Source organism: Symsagittifera roscoffensis, chromosome 1 (genome assembly GCF_963678635.1).
Source record: "Symsagittifera roscoffensis chromosome 1, txSymRosc1.1, whole genome shotgun sequence".
In the NCBI taxonomy this organism is placed as follows: domain Eukaryota; kingdom Metazoa; phylum Xenacoelomorpha; order Acoela; family Convolutidae; genus Symsagittifera; species Symsagittifera roscoffensis.
Window position 1 is genome coordinate 44,970,508 of NC_087062.1, and position 25,375 is coordinate 44,995,882.

Genomic DNA, 25,375 nt, shown 5'->3' on the forward strand with positions numbered 1-25,375 from the left:
TATTGACCTAAAAATTATTGATCCGAGCTCATATGGTCTACACTATTCTAGTTCAATGCAAAAAAAAAACCGATATAAAACGTTTCATCTGAAAAAATTTGCCAAAAACAATGCTATTTGGACCCCTCCGGAATGACTAATCCACTAAATCAAACACGTTAATTTCGATTTCACTGGCACCCGGAAGGTTATTGGCATACGGGTTTTCAAACTTGTCGATTCACTAGTGAATGTTGCCCGAACCATAATTTTTATTGTCCTAACGCAAAAAAAATTTGAAAAATTTTCTTATTTTTTAGCGTTTCGTTTTTTCAAAAATCAAGAAAATTCGTTTTCGGTATCCAATTAGTTCCAACCACTTCCAAACTGAAGTTAACCGGTTCCACTAATTGTAATAGTACCGTTTTGATGTAACTCACTATTTTAGCGCTTTTTTCCGTTTCAAAAAATGTCGACATCTCAAAAATCGCGATTTGTGGGGGGATCAAAACATCACTAATTTGACCCAAAAACGGTCCATTTACTGGGTTTTTCACTGAAAAACGGTATAAGAGTATTAATATAGGCTGTATAAATAGTAATACTAGTAATTTTGTACCCCTCTGGGCGTGTTTATTAACCGAATTAGGGTGCCTAACTCGGAAATTCGCAACTCGGTGGAGGGTAACTTCAGTGCAGCCACTGTCAAGCCCCCCACATATTTTAATTTTTTTTTGTAGCAAAATAGATACAAAACTTGTTAACGATACCCAACAGCCGACATTAGTTTTCCTTGAGACCCTTCCTGCTACTCCTTGCACTGCTTGCTGGATCAGTCTTCCGCTCACCTCTCTAGACCCTTCCGGATTGAGCGCAAATTAGCATTAACGAGCTTAAATACTTAAACAACCCTATAGTACAAGCACCAAAAACAGGCCACACTTTCGATAGTAACAGCCGGGTTTGATATAAAAGCCTGTAACCACAATATATCCAACAACAACAAACAACAAACTTGAGGGTCGGATCTAGTCTGGGGGAAATGATTTCTACTGATTTTATATTTTTGTTTTACTGTTTTTGGTTTTTTCGGTTAATTTTTATTTTTGTTTTTTCTTAGGTACTATACTACTTTTTGTTTGGTTTCTTGTATATCTTTAAGTGTTTTTGGTCATACACCGCTCAGGTCATATACCCCTCACCCTTCCTGATACGTTAATTTTCGGTCTTGAAAAGCGTTAAGATTCGGGAATCCGGAAGGCTTCCGCATTGCGAACTAACCTTCCGCCCCTGTACTAAGTGCCTTTATTGGAGCATCCACTCGGCGAAGATTGCTCGTTAACGGTTCTGCCGGTCATAATATTAAAAAGAATAACACCCAGGAGCGCCATAAAAACATTTATGTAACATTCGCCCGGAAGTACATATCGAAGGAAAATAAAGCTAGGTTGTAAAACGACTGGGTACCATCTAAACACAGCTCTACATGTTTCTATCCGTCTTTGCCATTTCTTTGTGTGGTCCTTTTAACATCGGGTCTACAAAAACGTTACTGTTTCTTGCTTCGGTCAGAACGCTCAGATTAACTTAATTATATGCAAAAATAGTGAGCTCATGGCTGAGTCTCAGTAACCCCAGACCACGAGGTCACTCCTAAAATCAGGGCTACTACTTATTTATTATTTTACTATTGTTTTTGTTCAGTTGATAAAAATCATTATTCTCATTGGAGATGGATCAACCCTTTCCCTCAACTCCTAGCTTCTCAAACTCTGAAAATGAATTTGGTATGATTTAAATTCAATTCAAGACATTCAGGGAAAACAAAAATTGTTAAAATAGCGAGTTACAGTTCTCTCCAGACACTCTTCCGGATTCTTGAATCCGGACAAAGAGCTGTCTTGTCTCTTACCCGAAGGCTGGTCACGACGTTCCAACACCCTTCCTGGTTCTCGGGAATCGCTGTGTAACTACAGTAGCGGCACAATCGTTACAACTTGGAATGGTCTTCTGTCAACACTTCCCATCAAAATCTCAATTTTTTGTTATACTTTCGTTCAATTTATCTCTCTTCACGACTGTGTTGTTGTTTTCTCGCAGTTTTCAGTTGGCGCGAAAATTAAAATTGTTACGTATCTTTCACGCCCATATCGAAAACATGAAAATTAACCTGTAACACCGAGTTAATTTTCAAGTTGACCACTACCAACTCCTCAAACTGAACGGTTAATACCGTTAATATGCTAAAACCGCCAATTTTCTCGTTCAGCTGCTATCATAAAAGTTCGAATTCGAATTGGATTTTGATACAATCTGGTCGAATGTCACATCAATTAGGTTCAGTCTAGACATGGGGCTACAGATTCGTGTTACAGCTTAAAGGCTACTTGTAAAAAACCTCCACTCTGGAAATATGAACGTCTCCATGGCTAGGTTCCTAAAAACTCTAAAATACGCGAACGACGTTAAAACAGCGGAGAGCCTTGTTACAGCAATTCCTGGTCTATCCCTTAATAACAACTTGCTGAACCAAAGGAAGAACCTCCGAAGATTACTGGAAGACAGTCCACTGATGGAGAAAAAATTGGATGTGTGGCACGACGTGGTGAACAACACCATTAGCAGCCACAGAACAAACAACTATCGCCCAGCCGGTGTCGAGGAGCTGACAAACTATTTGAAGTAGAAGAAGCAGCAGATATTGGCGATCGTTTATTGTAGAAGGGAAGGAACGCCCGACTTGTTTAGTCAGCTTTTCGGCACAGGAGTGCCCATTATTTCAGCTACAAAACGGCTACTCTCCAAGAGCAAGCAAAACGACCCGGAGCAGCTCAAGGAATATTTGAAGCTGCACCAGAGTGTTGAATTGGAGCTGAAATTTTTGCGATTGGTTGTGGCACACGAAGAAAGGCTGTCAGAGCTGATTGGCAATATCAGGGGCAAACAACAGAGACCATCAGAGACAAGGAGGAAGGCGAACGCAAGACGTGAGCAGAAGCTGAAGGCAGAGGAAGTGTCTGCGCTTCAAAGACAGGGGTGAAAAGAGTGTGATTTGTTTTGCTTTGTGCCTTGTGAGTTTCATTACTCGTGGCCTGCAAAACAATGACCACAGTATTTTTGCCTGCTGTTTGGCTCAGAGAATATTTTAAAAGAAAACTAACTTGGAAAATCGAGTTAGACTATTTACAATTCTTTAAAAAAGTTCAAGTATCTGTACATACAATGAAGTTTCTGAGAAAATGTCTGAAAAACGAACTAATACCGGACTTTTTGAATTTTAGGGTCCCCGAGAACGGAGTTTTTTCGGACCAAGCTGTGCATAATTTTCAATTGAAACTACTAAGGATTGAAACTTCTAGGGCAAATGAGGATAGGAAAAGGTACGAAGAGATGCTAATGAAAGCAAGATCACTGGTGCAAAAAGAAATTGACGAACATCGGTGGGCATCCATTTTCCGCTTCGTGAGGCGTCAAGTTGAGGCAAGCATGAAGACAACATCAGAAAACCATAGAAAAAATTTAGAAAACTGTCCGAGAGACAAGGTAACCCTCTTGGGGTGAGAAATGAGAAATGAGCGATCAGTTTAGGTACTTGATAACATTGAACTGCCTGAATGGGTATATGAAGTGCTATCAATGGGCCCGAAGCATCCCATTAGAGACAAACTTAACGAAACACATTTTTTGGCGGGTATCGACATTTTCCTCTCACAATTGAAAAATTAAAAAACATCTGGTGAAACGTTGTGTGAAATAGAAGCCGCGGCAAAGGCATATGCAAAAAACGTAAGGCAAACCCCAAGAGACAAAGCCGTTGAAAAAACGAGGAAATATCTCAAAGATAATGGGTTGCTGGCTGTGACTTTTGATTAGGGGGTTGGTTTTTGTATAATGAGGAAACAAACGTATGAATCAAAGCTGGAATCCTTGTTGCAATCTGCTCAGTTTGTGAAAAAAGATGCAACCACTGATGAGGAGATACTGAAAATTCGGAAGGAGATTAACAAAAAATTACTAGCCATGAACAAAAGATACGAGATAAGTGATCAGTTATATACTAAGATGAGGTCAACAGGGGGGCAACCCGCCCGTTTGTACGGTTTAGCTAAGGTACACAAGGATGAGACACCCCTACGGCCAGTACTATCACTTCCAGGCAGCAAATGAGAATCTTAACAAAATGCTTGCAATTTTTTTTGACAACATCGATGGAGCAAATATAGAAACCAATACTAAAGAGGCTAGAGAAACAATTGAAAACGTTGCTCTAGATCCGGATGAAACCATAATGTCTCTTGATGTGAAAAGTTTGTACACCAACGTTCCCCTGAAGGAGGCAATTGAAATTGCTTTACAGAAGCTTTACAGCCAGGAGTCTCCTCCTGAAATTCAAAGAGCAACCATGAAAAGGCTTTTGAATATGGCGGTCAGCAAACTATATTTCAAGTGTAATGATTCATGGTATGTACAAATTGATGGTTTAGCAATGAGCGCGTCCCTCGCTTTAATTCTGGCAATTTTATGGCTGAAAGAGTACGAATTTGCTCTAAGACAAGAAATACAAGTGGGAAAGGATTGACGGTTAATATTAGACAAATTGTGAATAGCAATTTGTCTCCAGTTTGACTTTTGTGTCCTTTTTCCCGCTATTGTAACACGAATCTTCTGATTTTATTGACTTCTTATTTCAGTTGATGCGATGAACGTGAGCATGACATGGGCAATTTGAATTTTTCAAAAATTACCGTTTCACCCAAAATCAAGATAAAACTTCAGAATATGACCGATTGGCACAGGTGCTACTTTCATTAGAGTTTTCTCGTGATCTGTGCAAAGAGTGTCGGCTTTGCTCTTCGCATGTTTTTTATGTTGCTGGACCCTTCTTGAATGGCAAAAAGAGGACCCTTCCGAATTGACAAAAATAGGATCCTTCCGAAATGGCGAAATTAGGACCCTCCTGGATTGACAAAAATAGGACCCTTGCGAGTTGACAAAAATAGGACTCTTCCGGATTGGCAAAAAAAGGACCTTTCCGGATTAGGACCCCTCCGGGTTTGTGAAAATAGCATTTCGGGGCGTTTAATAATCACACCGAGACGCTTCCCGAAACAGTCTCCGAGTCTATTATGCTATATGAACTTACTAGGAAGGGTGTACTCCGGACCTAGACCCTTCCGGATCGAAGCTAAGGTGCTTATCTGACAATTCTCTTTAATTGTGAAGGGTCTTATAACTAGCCTAGTGTCCACTCGACTCTCGTTTTCTGGGTTTCCTTGCTCTCTTTTTTTGCCGAGAACAGCGTATGATTGCCTTATTTAACCATTACTACCCTTTGGTAGGGTTATAAGGGCTTTCCAAAAAGAATTTTACATAACGTGAAGGGTCTGCCTTCACAAATTGGTAATTTCGCTGAAAACCGTCTCAAAAATATTCTATGCTTATTTTTTCACGTATTTTAAGTTTTTAAGAGTAAGCTCACCTAATTTCTGATCCATTGGTACCAAGATCAACTGTATCTGTCCAGTAGTTTAAAGTTATTAACTAAAACGTCTTTTTTCTAAGCTTCAAAGGTTCAAAGGTTCTCACTTTAGGTTCCGCCTAACTTTTTTTCGCAAATCTTGTCTTATTGACCTAAAAATTATTGATCCGAGCTCATATGGTCTACACTATTCTAGTTCAATGCAAAAAAAAAACCGATATAAAACGTTTCATCTGAAAAAATTTGCCAAAAACAATGCTATTTGGACCCCTCCGGAATGACTAATCCACTAAATCAAACACGTTAATTTCGATTTCACTGGCACCCGGAAGGTTATTGGCATACGGGTTTTCAAACTTGTCGATTCACTAGTGAATGTTGCCCGAACCATAATTTTTATTGTCCTAACGCAAAAAAAATTTGAAAAATTTTCTTATTTTTTAGCGTTTCGTTTTTTCAAAAATCAAGAAAATTCGTTTTCGGTATCCAATTAGTTCCAACCACTTCCAAACTGAAGTTAACCGGTTCCACTAATTGTAATAGTACCGTTTTGATGTAACTCACTATTTTAGCGCTTTTTTCCGTTTCAAAAAATGTCGACATCTCAAAAATCGCGATTTGTGGGGGGATCAAAACATCACTAATTTGACCCAAAAACGGTCCATTTACTGGGTTTTTCACTGAAAAACGGTATAAGAGTATTAATATAGGCTGTATAAATAGTAATACTAGTAATTTTGTACCCCTCTGGGCGTGTTTATTAACCGAATTAGGGTGCCTAACTCGGAAATTCGCAACTCGGTGGAGGGTAACTTCAGTGCAGTCACTGTCAAGCCCCCCACATATTTTAATTTTTTTTTGTAGCAAAATAGATACAAAACTTGTTAACGATACCCAACAGCCGACATTAGTTTTCCTTGAGACCCTTCCTGCTACTCCTTGCACTGCTTGCTGGATCAGTCTTCCGCTCACCTCTCTAGACCCTTCCGGATTGAGCGCAAATTAGCATTAACGAGCTTAAATACTTAAACAACCCTATAGTACAAGCACCAAAAACAGGCCACACTTTCGATAGTAACAGCCGGGTTTGATATAAAAGCCTGTAACCACAATATATCCAACAACAACAAACAACAAACTTGAGGGTCGGATCTAGTCTGGGGGAAATGATTTCTACTGATTTTATATTTTTGTTTTACTGTTTTTGGTTTTTTCGGTTAATTTTTATTTTTGTTTTTTCTTAGGTACTATACTACTTTTTGTTTGGTTTCTTGTATATCTTTAAGTGTTTTTGGTCATACACCGCTCAGGTCATATACCCCTCACCCTTCTCGAGTTTTCTCGTGATCTGTGCAAAGAGTGTCGGCTTTGCTCTTCGCATGTTTTTTATGTTGCTGGACCCTTCTTGAATGGCAAAAAGAGGACCCTTCCGAATTGACAAAAATAGGATCCTTCCGAAATGGCGAAATTAGGACCCTCCTGGATTGACAAAAATAGGACCCTTGCGAGTTGACAAAAATAGGACTCTTCCGGATTGGCAAAAAAAGGACCTTTCCGGATTAGGACCCCTCCGGGTTTGTGAAAATAGCATTTCGGGGCGTTTAATAATCACACCGAGACGCTTCCCGAAACAGTCTCCGAGTCTATTATGCTATATGAACTTACTAGGAAGGGTGTACTCCGGACCTAGACCCTTCCGGATCGAAGCTAAGGTGCTTATCTGACAATTCTCTTTAATTGTGAAGGGTCTTATAACTAGCCTAGTGTCCACTCGACTCTCGTTTTCTGGGTTTCCTTGCTCTCTTTTTTTGCCGAGAACAGCGTATGATTGCCTTATTTAACCATTACTACCCTTTGGTAGGGTTATAAGGGCTTTCCAAAAAGAATTTTACATAACGTGAAGGGTCTGCCTTCACAAATTGGTAATTTCGCTGAAAACCGTCTCAAAAATATTCTATGCTTATTTTTTCACGTATTTTAAGTTTTTAAGAGTAAGCTCACCTAATTTCTGATCCATTGGTACCAAGATCAACTGTATCTGTCCAGTAGTTTAAAGTTATTAACTAAAACGTCTTTTTTCTAAGCTTCAAAGGTTCAAAGGTTCTCACTTTAGGTTCCGCCTAACTTTTTTTCGCAAATCTTGTCTTATTGACCTAAAAATTATTGATCCGAGCTCATATGGTCTACACTATTCTAGTTCAATGCAAAAAAAAACCGATATAAAACGTTTCATCTGAAAAAAATTGCCAAAAACAATGCTATTTGGACCCCTCCGGAATGACTAATCCACTAAATCAAACACGTTAATTTCGATTTCACTGGCACCCGGAAGGTTATTGGCATACGGGTTTTCAAACTTGTCGATTCACTAGTGAATGTTGCCCGAACCATAATTTTTATTGTCCTAACGCAAAAAAAATTTGAAAAATTTTCTTATTTTTTAGCGTTTCGTTTTTTCAAAAATCAAGAAAATTCGTTTTCGGTATCCAATTAGTTCCAACCACTTCCAAACTGAAGTTAACCGGTTCCACTAATTGTAATAGTACCGTTTTGATGTAACTCACTATTTTAGCGCTTTTTTCCGTTTCAAAAAATGTCGACATCTCAAAAATCGCGATTTGTGGGGGGATCAAAACATCACTAATTTGACCCAAAAACGGTCCATTTACTGGGTTTTTCACTAAAAAACGGTATAAGAGTATTAATATAGGCTGTATAAATAGTAATACTAGTAATTTTGTACCCCTCTGGGCGTGTTTATTAACCGAATTAGGGTGCCTAACTCGGAAATTCGCAACTCGGTGGAGGGTAACTTCAGTGCAGTCACTGTCAAGCCCCCCACATATTTTAATTTTTTTTTGTAGCAAAATAGATACAAAACTTGTTAACGATACCCAACAGCCGACATTAGTTTTCCTTGAGACCCTTCCTGCTACTCCTTGCACTGCTTGCTGGATCAGTCTTCCGCTCACCTCTCTAGACCCTTCCGGATTGAGCGCAAATTAGCATTAACGAGCTTAAATACTTAAACAACCCTATAGTACAAGCACCAAAAACAGGCCACACTTTCGATAGTAACAGCCGGGTTTGATATAAAAGCCTGTAACCACAATATATCCAACAACAACAAACAACAAACTTGAGGGTCGGATCTAGTCTGGGGGAAATGATTTCTACTGATTTTATATTTTTGTTTTACTGTTTTTGGTTTTTTCGGTTAATTTTTATTTTTGTTTTTTCTTAGGTACTATACTACTTTTTGTTTGGTTTCTTGTATATCTTTAAGTGTTTTTGGTCATACACCGCTCAGGTCATATACCCCTCACCCTTCCTGATACGTTAATTTTCGGTCTTGAAAAGCGTTAAGATTCGGGAATCCGGAAGGCTTCCGCATTGCGAACTAACCTTCCGCCCCTGTACTAAGTGCCTTTATTGGAGCATCCACTCGGCGAAGATTACTCGTTAACGGTTCTGCCGGTCATAATATTAAAAAGAATAACACCCAGGAGCGCCATAAAAACATTTATGTAACATTCGCCCGGAAGTACATATCGAAGGAAAATAAAGCTAGGTTGTAAAACGACTGGGTACCATCTAAACACAGCTCTACATGTTTCTATCCGTCTTTGCCATTTCTTTGTGTGGTCCTTTTAACATCGGGTCTACAAAAACGTTACTGTTTCTTGCTTCGGTCAGAACGCTCAGATTAACTTAATTATATGCAAAAATAGTGAGCTCATGGCTGAGTCTCAGTAACCCCAGATCACGAGGTCACTCCTAAAATCAGGGCTACTACTTATTTATTATTTTACTATTGTTTTTGTTCAGTTGATAAAAATCATTATTCTCATTGGAGATGGATCAACCCTTTCCCTCAACTCCTAGCTTCTCAAACTCTGAAAATGAATTTGGTATGATTTAAATTCAATTCAAGACATTCAGGGAAAACAAAAATTGTTAAAATAGCGAGTTACAGTTCTCTCCAGACACTCTTCCGGATTCTTGAATCCGGACAAAGAGCTGTCTTGTCTCTTACCCGAAGGCTGGTCACGACGTTCCAACACCCTTCCTGGTTCTCGGGAATCGCTGTGTAACTACAGTAGCGGCACAATCGTTACAACTTGGAATGGTCTTCTGTCAACACTTCCCATCAAAATCTCAATTTTTTGTTATACTTTCGTTCAATTTATCTCTCTTCACGACTGTGTTGTTGTTTTCTCGCAGTTTTCAGTTGGCGCGAAAATTAAAATTGTTACGTATCTTTCACGCCCATATCGAAAACATGAAAATTAACCTGTAACACCGAGTTAATTTTCAAGTTGACCACTACCAACTCCTCAAACTGAACGGTTAATACCGTTAATATGCTAAAACCGCCAATTTTCTCGTTCAGCTGCTATCATAAAAGTTCGAATTCGAATTGGATTTTGATACAATCTGGTCGAATGTCACATCAATTAGGTTCAGTCTAGACATGGGGCTACAGATTCGTGTTACAGCTTAAAGGCTACTTGTAAAAAACCTCCACTCTGGAAATATGAACGTCTCCATGGCTAGGTTCCTAAAAACTCTAAAATACGCGAACGACGTTAAAACAGCGGAGAGCCTTGTTACAGCAATTCCTGGTCTATCCCTTAATAACAACTTGCTGAACCAAAGGAAGAACCTCCGAAGATTACTGGAAGACAGTCCACTGATGGAGAAAAAATTGGATGTGTGGCACGACGTGGTGAACAACACCATTAGCAGCCACAGAACAAACAACTATCGCCCAGCCGGTGTCGAGGAGCTGACAAACTATTTGAAGTAGAAGAAGCAGCAGATATTGGCGATCGTTTATTGTAGAAGGGAAGGAACGCCCGACTTGTTTAGTCAGCTTTTCGGCACAGGAGTGCCCATTATTTCAGCTACAAAACGGCTACTCTCCAAGAGCAAGCAAAACGACCCGGAGCAGCTCAAGGAATATTTGAAGCTGCACCAGAGTGTTGAATTGGAGCTGAAATTTTTGCGATTGGTTGTGGCACACGAAGAAAGGCTGTCAGAGCTGATTGGCAATATCAGGGGCAAACAACAGAGACCATCAGAGACAAGGAGGAAGGCGAACGCAAGACGTGAGCAGAAGCTGAAGGCAGAGGAAGTGTCTGCGCTTCAAAGACAGGGGTGAAAAGAGTGTGATTTGTTTTGCTTTGTGCCTTGTGAGTTTCATTACTCGTGGCCTGCAAAACAATGACCACAGTATTTTTGCCTGCTGTTTGGCTCAGAGAATATTTTAAAAGAAAACTAACTTGGAAAATTGAGTTAGACTATTTACAATTCTTTAAAAAAGTTCAAGTATCTGTACATACAATGAAGTTTCTGAGAAAATGTCTGAAAAACGAACTAATACCGGACTTTTTGAATTTTAGGGTCCCCGAGAACGGAGTTTTTTCGGACCAAGCTGTGCATAATTTTCAATTGAAACTACTAAGGATTGAAACTTCTAGGGCAAATGAGGATAGGAAAAGGTACGAAGAGATGCTAATGAAAGCAAGATCACTGGTGCAAAAAGAAATTGACGAACATCGGTGGGCATCCATTTTCCGCTTCGTGAGGCGTCAAGTTGAGGCAAGCATGAAGACAACATCAGAAAACCATAGAAAAAAATTAGAAAACTGTCCGAGAGACAAGGTAACCCTCTTGGGGTGAGAAATGAGAAATGAGCGATCAGTTTAGGTACTTGATAACATTGAACTGCCTGAATGGGTATATGAAGTGCTATCAATGGGCCCGAAGCATCCCATTAGAGACAAACTTAACGAAACACATTTTTTGGCGGGTATCGACATTTTCCTCTCACAATTGAAAAATTAAAAAACATCTGGTGAAACGTTGTGTGAAATAGAAGCCGCGGCAAAGGCATATGCAAAAAACGTAAGGCAAACCCCAAGAGACAAAGCCGTTGAAAAAACGAGGAAATATCTCAAAGATAATGGGTTGCTGGCTGTGACTTTTGATTAGGGGGTTGGTTTTTGTATAATGAGGAAACAAACGTATGAATCAAAGCTGGAATCCTTGTTGCAATCTGCTCAGTTTGTGAAAAAAGATGCAACCACTGATGAGGAGATACTGAAAATTCGGAAGGAGATTAACAAAAAATTACTAGCCATGAACAAAAGATACGAGATAAGTGATCAGTTATATACTAAGATGAGGTCAACAGGGGGGCAACCCGCCCGTTTGTACGGTTTAGCTAAGGTACACAAGGATGAGACACCCCTACGGCCAGTACTATCACTTCCAGGCAGCAAATGAGAATCTTAACAAAATGCTTGCAATTTTTTTTGACAACATCGATGGAGCAAATATAGAAACCAATACTAAAGAGGCTAGAGAAACAATTGAAAACGTTGCTCTAGATCCGGATGAAACCATAATGTCTCTTGATGTGAAAAGTTTGTACACCAACGTTCCCCTGAAGGAGGCAATTGAAATTGCTTTACAGAAGCTTTACAGCCAGGAGTCTCCTCCTGAAATTCAAAGAGCAACCATGAAAAGGCTTTTGAATATGGCGGTCAGCAAACTATATTTCAAGTGTAATGATTCATGGTATGTACAAATTGATGGTTTAGCAATGAGCGCGTCCCTCGCTTTAATTCTGGCAATTTTATGGCTGAAAGAGTACGAATTTGCTCTAAGACAAGAAATACAAGTGGGAAAGGATTGACGGTTAATATTAGACAAATTGTGAATAGCAATTTGTCTCCAGTTTGACTTTTGTGTCCTTTTTCCCGCTATTGTAACACGAATCTTCTGATTTTATTGACTTCTTATTTCAGTTGATGCGATGAACGTGAGCATGACATGGGCAATTTGAATTTTTCAAAAATTACCGTTTCACCCAAAATCAAGATAAAACTTCAGAATATGACCGATTGGCACAGGTGCTACTTTCATTAGAGTTTTCTCGTGATCTGTGCAAAGAGTGTCGGCTTTGCTCTTCGCATGTTTTTTATGTTGCTAGATCAATATTCTTATGCATGGCTGGTTTGTCTAGAATGAGTTTTTATCGAAACATGCGAAAATTCAATTTTTATCTCCAGGTTGCTTTTCCGGATTGGTAATGGTCACAAACTCTTGATTGCTGTGATGCATCTATGGTCTTGTTTCTTGTCCTGACCACAGCAAATCGTTTCGAAGATTCAGTTCCCCTGTTGGTGGGTGCACCATTCTCCTGAGTCGAGCTGTTGAGACTTAGTTGCGATTCGAACTCATCTTGTTCGTCCTCGTCCTCCTTCACATGTGCTACTTTCATTAGAGTTTTCTTGTGCTCTGTGTAAAGAGTGTCGGTTTTGCTCTTCGTAAGTTTTTTCTGTTGCTAGATCTATATTCTTATGCATGGCTCGTTTGTCTAAAATGAATTTTTATCGAAAAATGCGAAAATTTAATTTTTGGTAGACCTAGTTGGTGTTCAACATTTTTCCGACCTCAATTTTAGATTTGACAAAAAATAAATGCCCGGTGGAAATTTAGACGATCTTCTGTTAGAAGATCCTAAGGAAGACGGGCATAAATTGACAGATGATCTGACTGTACCAGTTGGCTGGAAAGAACCAGTATTTACAAAAGATGACAACCCTAAAGGCTTATTAGAGAAGAGCTCGTTTTCTACACTTTTTCCAAAATATCGAGAAAAATATCAGCGAGAATGTTGGGTACAGCAAATTAATGACAAAAACGGCTTGTGCCCATGTTGCAGCAGGAAAGCCACATATAGATCAAAGGGGGTTGACTGTGAGAGTTGCCGAAACTAGTATCATCTAAAATGCGCAAAAATATCCGATGACGTATACGCATCAATAAGCGTGATAGTCTGGTAGTGTGAAAGCTGCTGCCGAGCTAAGAGCAAGGAGAAGGATACTCCCAGGTGAAATTGTTCCTCAGGTATGTGGATGACATTGTTAGAACATTCAGAGGGGAGCCGAGTTGTCTTCACGATGCCGCCAATTCTCTTCATCCAAATTTGCAGTTCACTCTACAGAAAATTAATTCGGAGGAGATTTTGCCGTTCCTCGATTTCCCGCTACTGTAACACGAATCTTCTGATTTTATTGATTTCTTATTTCAGTCGATGCAAAGAACGTGAGCATGACATGGGCAATTTGAATTTTTCAAAAATTACCGTTTCACCCAAAATCAAGATAAAACTTCAGAATATGACCGATTGGCACATGTGCTACTTTCATTAGAGTTTTCTCGTGATCTGTGCAAAGAGTGTCGGCTTTGCTTTTCGCATGTTTTTTATGTTGTTAGATCAATATTCTTATGCATGGCTCTTTTGTCTAGAATGAATTTTTATCGAAACATGCGAAAATTCAATTTTTATCTCCAGGTTGCTTTTCCGGATTGGTAATGGTCACAAACTCTTGACTGCTGTGATGCATCTATGGTCTTGTTTCTTGTCCTGACCACATCAAATCGTTTCGACGATTCAGTTCCCCTGTTGGTGGGTGCACCATTCTCTTGAGTCGAGCTGTTGAGACTTAGTTGCGATTCGAACTCATCTTGTTCGTCCTCGTCCTCCTTCACATGTGCTACTTTCATTAGAGTTTTCTTGTGCTCTGTGTAAACAGTGTCAGTTTTGCTCTTCGTAAGTTTTTTCTGTTGCTAGATCAATATTCTTATGCATGGCTTGTTTGTCTAAAATGAATTTTTATCGAAAAATGCGAAAATTTAATTTTTGGTAGACCTAGTTGGTGTTCAACATTTTTCCGACCTCAATTTTAGATTTGACAAAAAATAAATGCCCGGTGGAAATTTAGACGATCTTCTCTTAGAAGATCCTAAGGAAGACGGGCATAAATTGACAGATGATCTGACTGTACCAGTTGGCTGGAAAGAACCAGTATTTACAAAAGATGACAACCCTAAAGGCTTATTAGAGAAGAGCTCGTTTTCTACACTTTTTCCAAAATATCGAGAAAAATATCAGCGAGAATGTTGGGTACAGCAAATTAATGACAAAAACGCTTGTACCCATGTTGCAGCAGGAAAGTCACATATAGATCAAAAGGGGTTGACTGTGAGAGTTGCCGAAACTAGTATTATCTAAAATCCGGAAAAATATCCGATGACGTATACGCATCAATAACCGTGTTAGTCTGGTAGTGTGAAAGCTGCTGCCGAGCTACGAGCAAGGAGAAGGATACTCCCAGGTGAAATTGTTCCTCAGGTATGTGGATGACATTGTTAGAACATTCAGAGGGGAGCCGAGTTGTCTTTTCAAGGCCGCCAATTCTCTTCATCCAAATTTGCAGTTCACTCTACAGAAAATTAATTCGGAGGAGAATTTGCCGTTCCTCGATTTGAACATAAATGTATCGCAGGATAGGCGTGTAACTTGCAGTTGGTATCAAAAACTAAAAGATACAGGGACTATACTGAATTATAGAAGCTGCGCCCCAACACAGTGTAAGCGTAGTGTTATCCAAGGCACTGTACACAGGGTTTTTAGGAGTACATCTAGCTGGGAGCAATTTGATAAGGCTATGGAAACTAATAGGGCGCGATGGCTGATAAATCAGTACCCTGAAAATTGGTCTGCAAACGTGGCTTCAGACGCCTTGTGCAAGATCATCGAGGGTAAGGGCAAGCCCTTGGATAGTGAGAGGTGTTTGTCAGTTCAATCACCAAAGGATGGGAAGCCCCCAATGCTGATCATGCAATATAGAGGTAACCAGAGCCAATATTTTGCTAACAGGTTACAAAAATTAACTAACGCTCAAGTGGTTTTCACCTCAAGAAAACTAGAATCATGTTTACCATGAGTGAAGTCAGCATTTTCTATTGACCTCAAGTCAAGAGTTTATAAACTGTCATGTAGTGGATGCACTTCCACCTATGTCGGACAAACTGTTCGACATTTGACCACTAGAATTGAGGAAAATAAGAAAGCACACTCACCGGTAGGCCTCCACCTTCAGCAATGCCAACTTGAGGGAAATAGCGCAGATCTTAGTTGGGAAATTATAGATAGGTTAAACAACCAAACACAATTGTTAACACTAAAGGCAATACATAGCAGGAAAGAGAAACCGGGCTTGAACACGCCCGATGAGTTTAGGAGCAGGGAGTTAACACTGAAAATTTAGTCCCAAAATCTTTTTGGTTTTTTATTTAAAACTTACATGTCTAAATCGAAATTATGACTCAGAAGCTTCCAGACAAATTAATTTTAAAATGTTTAATTAATTTTAGAGGTTAAAAGTATTTTAATCCTAATAGGGTTGTAGCTGCAAGCTCTCTATTTCATAGCTTGAATACCTTACGACCAGCAGAGAAAGAGGAACTGGACGAACTGGTATACGCTGAATCGGGATTATCGCTGAATCCTCATACCGTGAGGAAGAGACAAAATTTACAGACTCTTCTGGAAGAGCATCCTCTGGTGGACAAGGAGATAATTCTTTGGCACGACGTATTGAATAACAGTTTGTCGAAACACCGAACCAATGCCAACACGCTTTATCCTCTGGACGATTTAATTACGTATTTGCAATCAAAGCGACATCGGTTTAAGGCGATTATATATTGCAGAAGAACCAGAACGACAGATATCTTTGATTCTCTGATGCGTACAGGGATCTCGATAGTCCCAACAACGAAATTGATCTCGAGAGGCAAGAGGCAGGATCCCGCTTTGGTGAGACAATACCTGGAAGTTCATCAATCGAGCGAACTTGAGTTGAAGTCATTGCGAGTTGTGCTGACACATAGAGAGAACTTGCCCGGGATATTCTCAAAGATAAGAGCGCGGACTCAGAAACCATCACAAGGACGACGCAAGGCGAAGGCACGCAGAGAGGAAACAACGACTGACATCTCTCTACCATCGGCTGAAAGGGCGCGGATTGGGTAAGTGAATCTACTGTGTGAATTATCCTGCTGAGAGCCGCATGAGTTTAAGTGCTCGTGGCCTGCAGGATAATGACCGCCGTAGTTTTGCCCCCACCGATGCTGAGATGGATACTCAGGAAAAAACAAACTTGAAAATTAGTTTTGAATTACCTGAAGTATTCAAATAAATTAAACAACAATTTCCATCGATTGAAGTTTTTACGGAAATGTCAAAGCAATGACATAATACCAGATTTTTTGAGATTTCGGGTGCCAGAAAATGGGTTTTTTTCGGACCAAGCGGTGCATAGCTTTCAATTAAAACTCCTAAGAACAGAGATAAATCAGGCAAGGTCAGAAGAGAAGAAGATAGACGATGACCTAGCTAAGGCAAGAGAGGTAGTGCGGAGAGGGATAGATGAACAATGGTGGCCCTCAATAGCATTTTATCTAAAGCTCCAGGCTAGAATTGCTATCCATGACATCAAGGATAGACATGAGAAGAAAATAAAAAAGCTAGCAGAGCGGCAGGACAGACCGTTAATGAAAGTGAATGACAAATCGGTCAGAGCACTAGATGGTATTGAGCTACCCAAGTGGGTTCATGAAGTGTTAGGTTTTGGCCCAAAGCACCCGGTGAGGGATCGTTTCAATGAACTTCACTTTCTTGCGGACATTGATAATTTTTTATCTGAGCTTAAATCGCAAAAGGTACCAGGTGAAAAATTATGTGAAATTGAAGCTGCTGCAAAATCATACGCTAAACGTGTGCGGCAAACACCGTCGGATAGAGGGATTGAGAAAGCCAGGAAGTATTTGAAGGACAATGGTCTCTTGGCAGTCCCATTCGATAAAGGTGTTGGCTTCTGTGTAATGAAGAAATATGAGGCTAAACTAACTGAGCTGCTGCAATCGGAACAATTTAGCGAAAAACCAGGTTTAACTGATAGTTTTGTTATGAAAATTGAGAAAGACATCAACAAAGAACTGTTGGCCATGAAAAAGAAAGATGAGATCGATGAGGCACTGTATAGTAGGCTTAGGTCCACGGGAGGGCAGCCAGCTCGATTAAATGGATTGGCTAAAGTACATAAGAAAGGAACCCCTCTCCGTCCCGTACTGTCACTGCCAGGGAGCTCATATGAACATCTAAATAAAACTTTGGCCAAATTTTTTGACAATATTGAGGGGGCAAACATTGAGACAAACACACAAATGGCTCGGGAGATCATAGAGAACATAGATCTAGACTATGATGAGAGTATTATCTCCCTGGATGTCAAAAGTTTGTAGACTAATGTCCCACTAAAGGAGGCAATAGATATAGCACTGAGGAAACTGTACGAACAAACTAGTCTCCCTAAACTGGCACGCGGAACTATGAAGAAATTGTTGAACATGGCTGTAAGTAAGGTGCACTTCAAATGCAATGGTTTATGGTACGTACAAAAGGATGGGTTGGCAATGGGTGCATCCCTTGCTGTCATTCTTGCCAATTTATGGCTAAAAGAGTACGAATATGCATTAATGAAGGAAGTACCTGCGTTGACACAGCTAGATGAAAACCGGAATGGCCTATGCCCTGATTGCGAGCGGAGGGTAACATACAGAAGTAAGGGGATCGAATGCGAAGCTTTTTTAAATTGGTACCATTTAAAGTGTAGTAATGTATCCGACAAAGAATATGAGCAAATCTCAGAAATGGTTTGGTATTGTAAGAGATGTAAAGAGCAGCGAGATCAAGAAAAACCAACAGAAAATGTCAAAGCGTTCCTAAGATATGTAGATGATATAGTGAGGACGGTAAAGGGGGATCCAGATATAGTAATAAAGCAGCTAATGAGCTCCACCCCAACTTACAATTCACTATCGAAAATCCGGATTCGAACGGAGACTTAGCCTTTCTAGGTTTGAACATTAATGTGGACTCACGAAAAAAGGTAACATGTGGATGGTATCAAAAACCAACGGATACTGGGACTATCCTTAACTTCAGAAGCTGCGCTCCATTGCAATATAAACGCAATGTAGTTGAGGGTACTGTTCATCGGATTTTTAGAAGTACATCAACATGGGAAAACTTTGACAAGACAATGAAGATTAATAAAGAACAATGGGTGGATAATCAATACCCTGAAAAATGGTCAGATGGTGTCGTATTAAGAACGTTGAATAAGATCATCGACCGAAAAACTGACACACGAACAACGGTAACATCAGTCAAGGAAGATCCTTTAAAGGTCAGTGCACCCATTATAACATTACAATACCGGGGTAATGCATCGGAGTGGTTTGCTGCCAAACTGCGTCAAAACGCCGGAGCCCAAGTGATATTTACTACGAGAAAGCTCAAGACTTGCCTACCGTCCCTTAAATCTCCCTTTGCGAAAGATTTGAAATCCAGAGTGGTCTACAAGCTCACATGTAGTGGATGTAATTCCACCTATGTTGGACAAACGGTCCGGCATTTGACCACGCGGATTGAAGAGCATCATAAGGAAGATTCGCCAGTAGGGCAACATTTGAGAGAATGTGACAGGGATGGTAAGAGCGCTGAGCTTAAGTCTGAGATTATAGATCAATCAAGTAACATACAGAAACTCCTCACTCTGGAGGCCTTACATATTTGGAAAGAACGCCCCAGAATTAACACGCGCGAGGAGTTCAGGAGCAGGGAGCTGACATTAAAATTATAGTACGTTTAAACATGACTAAAAATTAAAATTTTTGAAAAAATAAACTGACATGTCAGTTTGGATAAAACATCAAATCGAAAAATTATGACTCAAGTAACAAAAAAGTATGGAAATTGTCATAATCGATGAAATAATGATTACGTAATAACAGATGTAAGAATGTGATTGGTTAAAAATTTTTAACATGTTCTTTTTGAATTTCATACATGATCTTTGATCATTTTATTGTAAATAAAAAATTTTATATCCTGACGATGCACAAAATGTGCGAAAACGTTTGAATTAACAATTTTAAAAAATTCTTATTCAACTGTGATTGGCTAATTTTTTATCATGATGGTTTAGAACCAAATTGTATGTGATTTATAGTAAAAAACATTTGTAAAATGAAGTTTTATCGTCATTTAGATTAGTTTATTGTAAAAATCCTGACGATGCACATAGTTGCGAAAACTTTCGAAATTTATTTTTTAGCAAAAATTTCTTCAGTTAAAAACAGAGTTCAAACTCAAGTATACAGTTAGTTTTCATAGTCAGTGGACGGTTGATCCATTTCAGATGGATCAAAATAAACCCGCCTTATCTCCACGTGTCTGTAAAATTCAATCAAGAAATTAAATTCAGTGCTCACATTGTAATATGACTCTAGAATTGAGTAAATAATGTAATTGAAGCAACACTGGAACTTTGAGGAAATAACTAATTTAACTCGAGTAGTTTTATCGTCTGGACCTCACTCGTGTTCCTTCCCAATCAAAGTTGTTGTTTTTTCCAGTGGTGACACTCTCGTAGAAACTCACGATGTTCTTTATCAGGAACACGATTGCTCTACTCGAATTGACGGTTAATATTAGACAAATTGTGAATAGCAATTTGTCTCCAGTTTGACTTTTGTGTCCATTTTCCCGCTATTGTAACACGAATCTTCTGATTTTATTGACTTCTTATTTCAGTTGATGCGATGAACGTGAGCATGACATGGGCAATTTGAATTTTTCAAAAATTACCGTTTCACCCAAAATCAAGATAAAACTTCAGAATATGACCGATTGGCACAGGTGCTACTTTCATTAGAGTTTTCTCGTGATCTGTGCAAAGAGTGTCGGCTTTGCTCTTCGCATGTTTTTTATGTTGCTAGATCAATATTCTTATGCATGGCTGGTTTGTCTAGAATGAGTTTTTATCGAAACATGCGAAAATTCAATTTTTATCTCCAGGTTGCTTTTCCGGATTGGTAATGGTCACAAACTCTTGATTGCTGTGATGCATCTATGGTCTTGTTTCTTGTCCTGACCACAGCAAATCGTTTCGAAGATTCAGTTCCCCTGTTGGTGGGTGCACCATTCTCCTGAGTCGAGCTGTTGAGACTTAGTTGCGATTCGAACTCATCTTGTTCGTCCTCGTCCTCCTTCACATGTGCTACTTTCATTAGAGTTTTCTTGTGCTCTGTGTAAAGAGTGTCGGTTTTGCTCTTCGTAAGTTTTTTCTGTTGCTAGATCTATATTCTTATGCATGGCTCGTTTGTCTAAAATGAATTTTTATCGAAAAATGCGAAAATTTAATTTTTGGTAGACCTAGTTGGTGTTCAACATTTTTCCGACCTCAATTTTAGATTTGACAAAAAATAAATGCCCGGTGGAAATTTAGACGATCTTCTGTTAGAAGATCCTAAGGAAGACGGGCATAAATTGACAGATGATCTGACTGTACCAGTTGGCTGGAAAGAACCAGTATTTACAAAAGATGACAACCCTAGTGGCTTATTAGAGAAGAGCTCGTTTTCTACACTTTTTCCAAAATATCGAGAAAAATATCTGCGAGAATGTTGGCCATTAGTTCAGAAACGCTTAGAACCCTTCGGCATTCGTGCAACGCTTGATCTGCTGAAAGGTTCTTTGTTAGTTGAAACAACCAGGAAAACATGGGACCCATATGCCATACTTCGTGGAAGAGATTTTATCAAGCTTTTATCCAGAAGTGTGCCTTATGAGCAGGCTACTAAAATTATGGACGATGAGATGTACTGCGATGTAATCAAGATAGGAGGAATGGTTAGAAATAAAGCAAGATTTATCAAACGGAGGCAAAGAATCGTAGGAGCTGAAGGAACACATCTAAAAGCTATTGAGCTGCTGACAGGATGTTATGTGCTTGTTCAAGGTAAAACTCAACTTTCCATTTTATCTAGCTGCAAAATTAAGGCGTATGGAGTATACAACGCTAAAAAATTGTAGTTTTGATTTCTTATCATTGGGCTTATATTATTATCATCGGATTTTCACTATCATGGGGTTACAGTCATTAATGCCGGGAAGTCTATCTTCTGAAACGTTTATCTCAAATTTACACAGCGATGGAAAGCCTGTTAATTTTGGTCTATTCAAGGGTCGACAAACTCATGTCAGTTTGTGGGCCATCAAGCGAATGGAGCTTACATAGCTTTCGCTTATAATTGAACTAAATACGTTCAGAGCAAAGAAAGCTAAGAACCAATTCAGTTATTTCAAAATCCCAAAACAACACTGCAGTTCCTATCGTTGGATAACACCATATCCTATTTTTCCCTGAAGATTCCAAGTGTTTCCATCTCCATAATGATTCTGTCGTTTTCTCTCACATCCCTTTCTTTCAAATTTACCAAGTTCTCACTAACCATGGCTTCTAGTTCGCTCCTAGAGTGTTTAGACAGCAGTTCAAACAAACAACAACAACAAAAAAAACAAACAAAAAAAGAATTAATTCCCTTATTAAAAATAAGGCAAAATTTATATAAATAGATGAACAAATATATGTTAAAAACTAAGATCTACAGAAAGAGCAACGGCACTTCAAAAACCAAGTGCATGAGTTTTCACGATTGAAGAGTTTAGAGCGCTCTAGTAAGAAGTCTTTGAGGGTACTGCGAAAACGGCGCAAAGAGGTGAAAAAGTCGATCTCCGTTGTTTTCAGCATGTAGTTCACGGCACGTGCTGTTCTGTGGGTGAAGAAAGTCTCGGTTGACCATCTTCTTGCGGTTTTCACTGTCATCAACGCGCTGGATCTTGATGTCGTCACCGTAAAATAATAATACGCAGCAAAAGGGAGTTCTGAGTTGCCATTTAACATTTTGTGGAAAAGGATAAGGTCGTTAAATATAAGCGTGAAGGAGATGGGAAGCGAATTCGTTAAAGAAAGTTGCTTTAAATAAGATAAATGACCTGTAACCCAGGTAAGACATTTCCTGTTGAAGTTCTCAAGCTTCCTTAACATAGTTAAAGAGGGAGACCACACAGGACTAGCATACAATAAAATACTTTTAACACAAGTATTGATGAACATGAGTTTAACAGAAAGTGGAATGTGATATGGAATAGAACGTTTGATAAAATGAAAGCTTTTATTGCTCGATAGAAGTTTTTTACTAATATGGTCTGACCAAGTAAGATCAGAGCAAACAAGCAGACCAAGGTCTTTGAGTAAATTAATAGAATGAACAGGTTGGTTGTTAACAAAAATACAATCAGGAAATTTGCCATTGAATATAATGAAATTGCACTTGTCTTATTGATCTTAAGACCATTCTGAGTACACCAATGAGTGAAACTGTCCACATCAGACTGTAAATCACTGCAATTTGTCTTACAAATGAGTTTTGAGTCATCAGCGAAAAGAAAACAGTTTGAATGATTAAATATATCAGGAAGATCATTAATAAACAAAAGGAAAAGCAGAGGACCCAGTACGCTCCCTTGAGGTACACCACTAGTAACTGGTAAAGTGGTGGAAATGCTTGTTCGAACTTTAACACATTGAAAACGGTTTGCAAGATAAGAAATCAAAAGAGTGGTAAAAATATCGTCAAAACCAAAAGCAGCAAACTTCTGTACAATAATGCCGTGCCTGACAGAATCGAAAGCTTTGCTAAAATCGAAATTCATGGCAGCGCAAGGAATTTTGGCATCATGAGTGTGATATACTTCATCTAGATATGAGAGCATTTGCGTTATGGTGGAACGCTTCTTGCGGAATCCATGCTGAGCATTCGAAATTTTGTATCGAACTCGAGGGTAAATATAATTGAACAAAATACGCTCGAAAATGAGTGAAAGAGGAGGAAGTATGCTAACTGGCCGATAATTGGTAATATCATAAGGAGAACCAGATTTGAAAACAGGAGTGATGAATGCAGTTTTCCAGGAATCGGGCCAAACACAAGATTGTATAATGGATAAGAAAAGGAAAGAAGCAAGCGGAGAAAGAATGCTGTGACAGGATTTATAAATGAATGCAGGTATATTATCTGTAGAACGAGTCTCTTTGCATTTAGGTAGAGACTAAATGCAAAGTTAGATCATACGATCTATCAGACACTTAAAAACCGAAAACGGTTGATCAATCAAGGTCACTTGCGTCCTTACGTCCACTTCTACCATATGCGTGGTATTTCAACTACAACACAATGGGGTTGCACTCGATCCGACGGATTAATCTCAGTCTCAATCGCTTCACGTCGTCCTCTGAGTTTTTTTGGTTTTCAAAAAAAAATTTTAAATTCCGTCTGATTTTCAATTCGCTAGTTTGCAATACATCGCTTGGGTTGTATCGCAAGTGATGCGAAGCTCTGTTTTCAGGTTCAGTTGAGAAACTAAATAAACCAAGTAATTGTGTTTTAGGCAGCACTGTGTCTGTTATGGGGCCGCACAAAGGATTGCAACATTGCCGTAAAATAGTCGAAGATTGTATGAAGAACATCCATCCAATTTACAACATTAAACGCCTTATGATTCAGAACGAGTTGATGAAGGACCCGAACATGGCGAACGAAAGTTGGGATAGATTTGTACCTAATTTTAAAAGTAAAACTTTGAGTAAACGCAAGAAACCGTTTAAAGTGAAGCAAAAGAAAGAATACAACCCATTCCCCCCAGAACAGCCAAAAAGAAAGGAAGATGTCGAAATTGAGACAGGAGAATGGTTTTTGATGGAGAAGGAACGAAAGCAGTTGAAAAGAAAAGCCAAGCTAGAAACACAGACTGAAGTAGTCACTCAGAAGAAAGCTAAAAAATTGAAATCTTTTCAACCGCCAAAAGAAAAAGAATACAAACCTGCAACTGATGCAAATAAAACAGAAGGAGAGAAAAAGCCGAAGATAGACGTCGAGGCGTTGAAGAAAAAGTTTGCAAAAAATAAACCGAAGAAATCATCAGCGAAAGAAGTTTAACTGCAGCTGCAGATTAGAATTGCAATTGATGAGATATCTTTTTGACCGCGAGATAGAAAGTCGAGCATGAGAAGTTCAATGAAAACTTTAAGGAGGCATTCGTAAACTATTGTATCTTGAAAAAAAATCCACTGATTATTGAATGACTTCTATGGAGAGTTTGACGTTATAGATATGCTCAGTTTTTACATTTTGAGGGAGCGCTGAATTAAATATTTTTTGTTACAGTCCTGAGTCTCATTTCCTCATAAATCTACTTAGGAAGCGTGATAATGTGAATTAGGTTAATTATTTGCGTATATAGGTTACATAATTTAGAGCAAGGTTGGTTGAAAAGGATTTCAAAACTGATATAAGCCGGATGTTATGGGAAGGATTTAATTGAAACAGGTTTCTAAGCATAATATACTAGCTGTAACGTCTTCAGTCGTGCGGGTTGAAGTATTAAAAAAGTAACACATTCGCAGTAACTTATTCCTCTGGACTTCGAGTGCTTGAGTAAGAAGTTGGTCCTAGATCGAAGGCTTGTGTGAGAAGATAGAAATTTTGCTGGCGACATTACTGCCTCAAACTTAACTAGTTTTCCAGGGTTTTTACTTTTTGCTCAAGCAGACGCTTGTGTTATGATACATGGCCACTAATTTCTCACCCAAATCTCATTAGAGAACACAAGCGAACTAGCGAGTGTTGTCATATTATGAACTCTACTTTTCCAACCCAACTCGCAAATAAATGTGCGCAAATAAATAGTATTTGCAAATGACATAGTATTGGCAGTTTAATATCATGTTTCTCAAAGTTATTAGTGGCTAGTGTTTGCTTTCTCGATGCTCTAGAGGCACAGGTCTGTACGGAAATTGACTTTAGTACTTGGGTGATTATTGAGGTTCGAATCCAGTAGAGGTCATTTTAGAGCTAGTTATTACTTATTTTTTTCTTGTCTTTAATTTTTTTTGAAATTTTTACAGCTATTTCTTTGAGTTTTTCGCCTTTGTTTCAGAATGGCAGCTTCGCCTCTGTGTAAATTAGTTCCACTTATTGGTGGCGCTTTTGCTGCATATAGTTTAAGAATTGGCAATTTAATCGCATGTGTTACATTTATAGGTGGCTAGTTTCCGCTTGCGATTAGCAAGCCCTAAGAAATCGGAA

General features: G+C 39.0%; 1 protein-coding gene across 1 annotated transcript; it reads left to right on the forward strand.

The window, feature by feature from the left end:
- The first annotated feature begins 19,951 nt into the window (after window positions 1-19,951).
- LOC134845013 (uncharacterized) lies at window positions 19,952-24,453 on the forward strand. Its single transcript, XM_063861847.1, has 2 exons — window positions 19,952-21,186; window positions 23,679-24,453. Exons 1-2 carry the CDS (start codon window positions 20,655-20,657, stop codon window positions 24,224-24,226), a joined length of 1,080 nt encoding a protein of 359 aa, XP_063717917.1. The 5' UTR covers window positions 19,952-20,654; the 3' UTR covers window positions 24,227-24,453.
- Window positions 24,454-25,375: the final 922 nt, after the last annotated feature.

Coding starts and splice junctions, on each gene's coding strand:
- LOC134845013 (XM_063861847.1), top strand. CDS start 20,655: ATGCCCGGTGGAAATTTAGACGATCTTCTGTTAGAAGATCCTAAGGAA. Junction 21,187..23,678: donor ATGTTATGTGCTTGTTCAAG/GTAAAACTCAAC, acceptor ATTGTGTTTTAG/GCAGCACTGTGTCTGTTATG.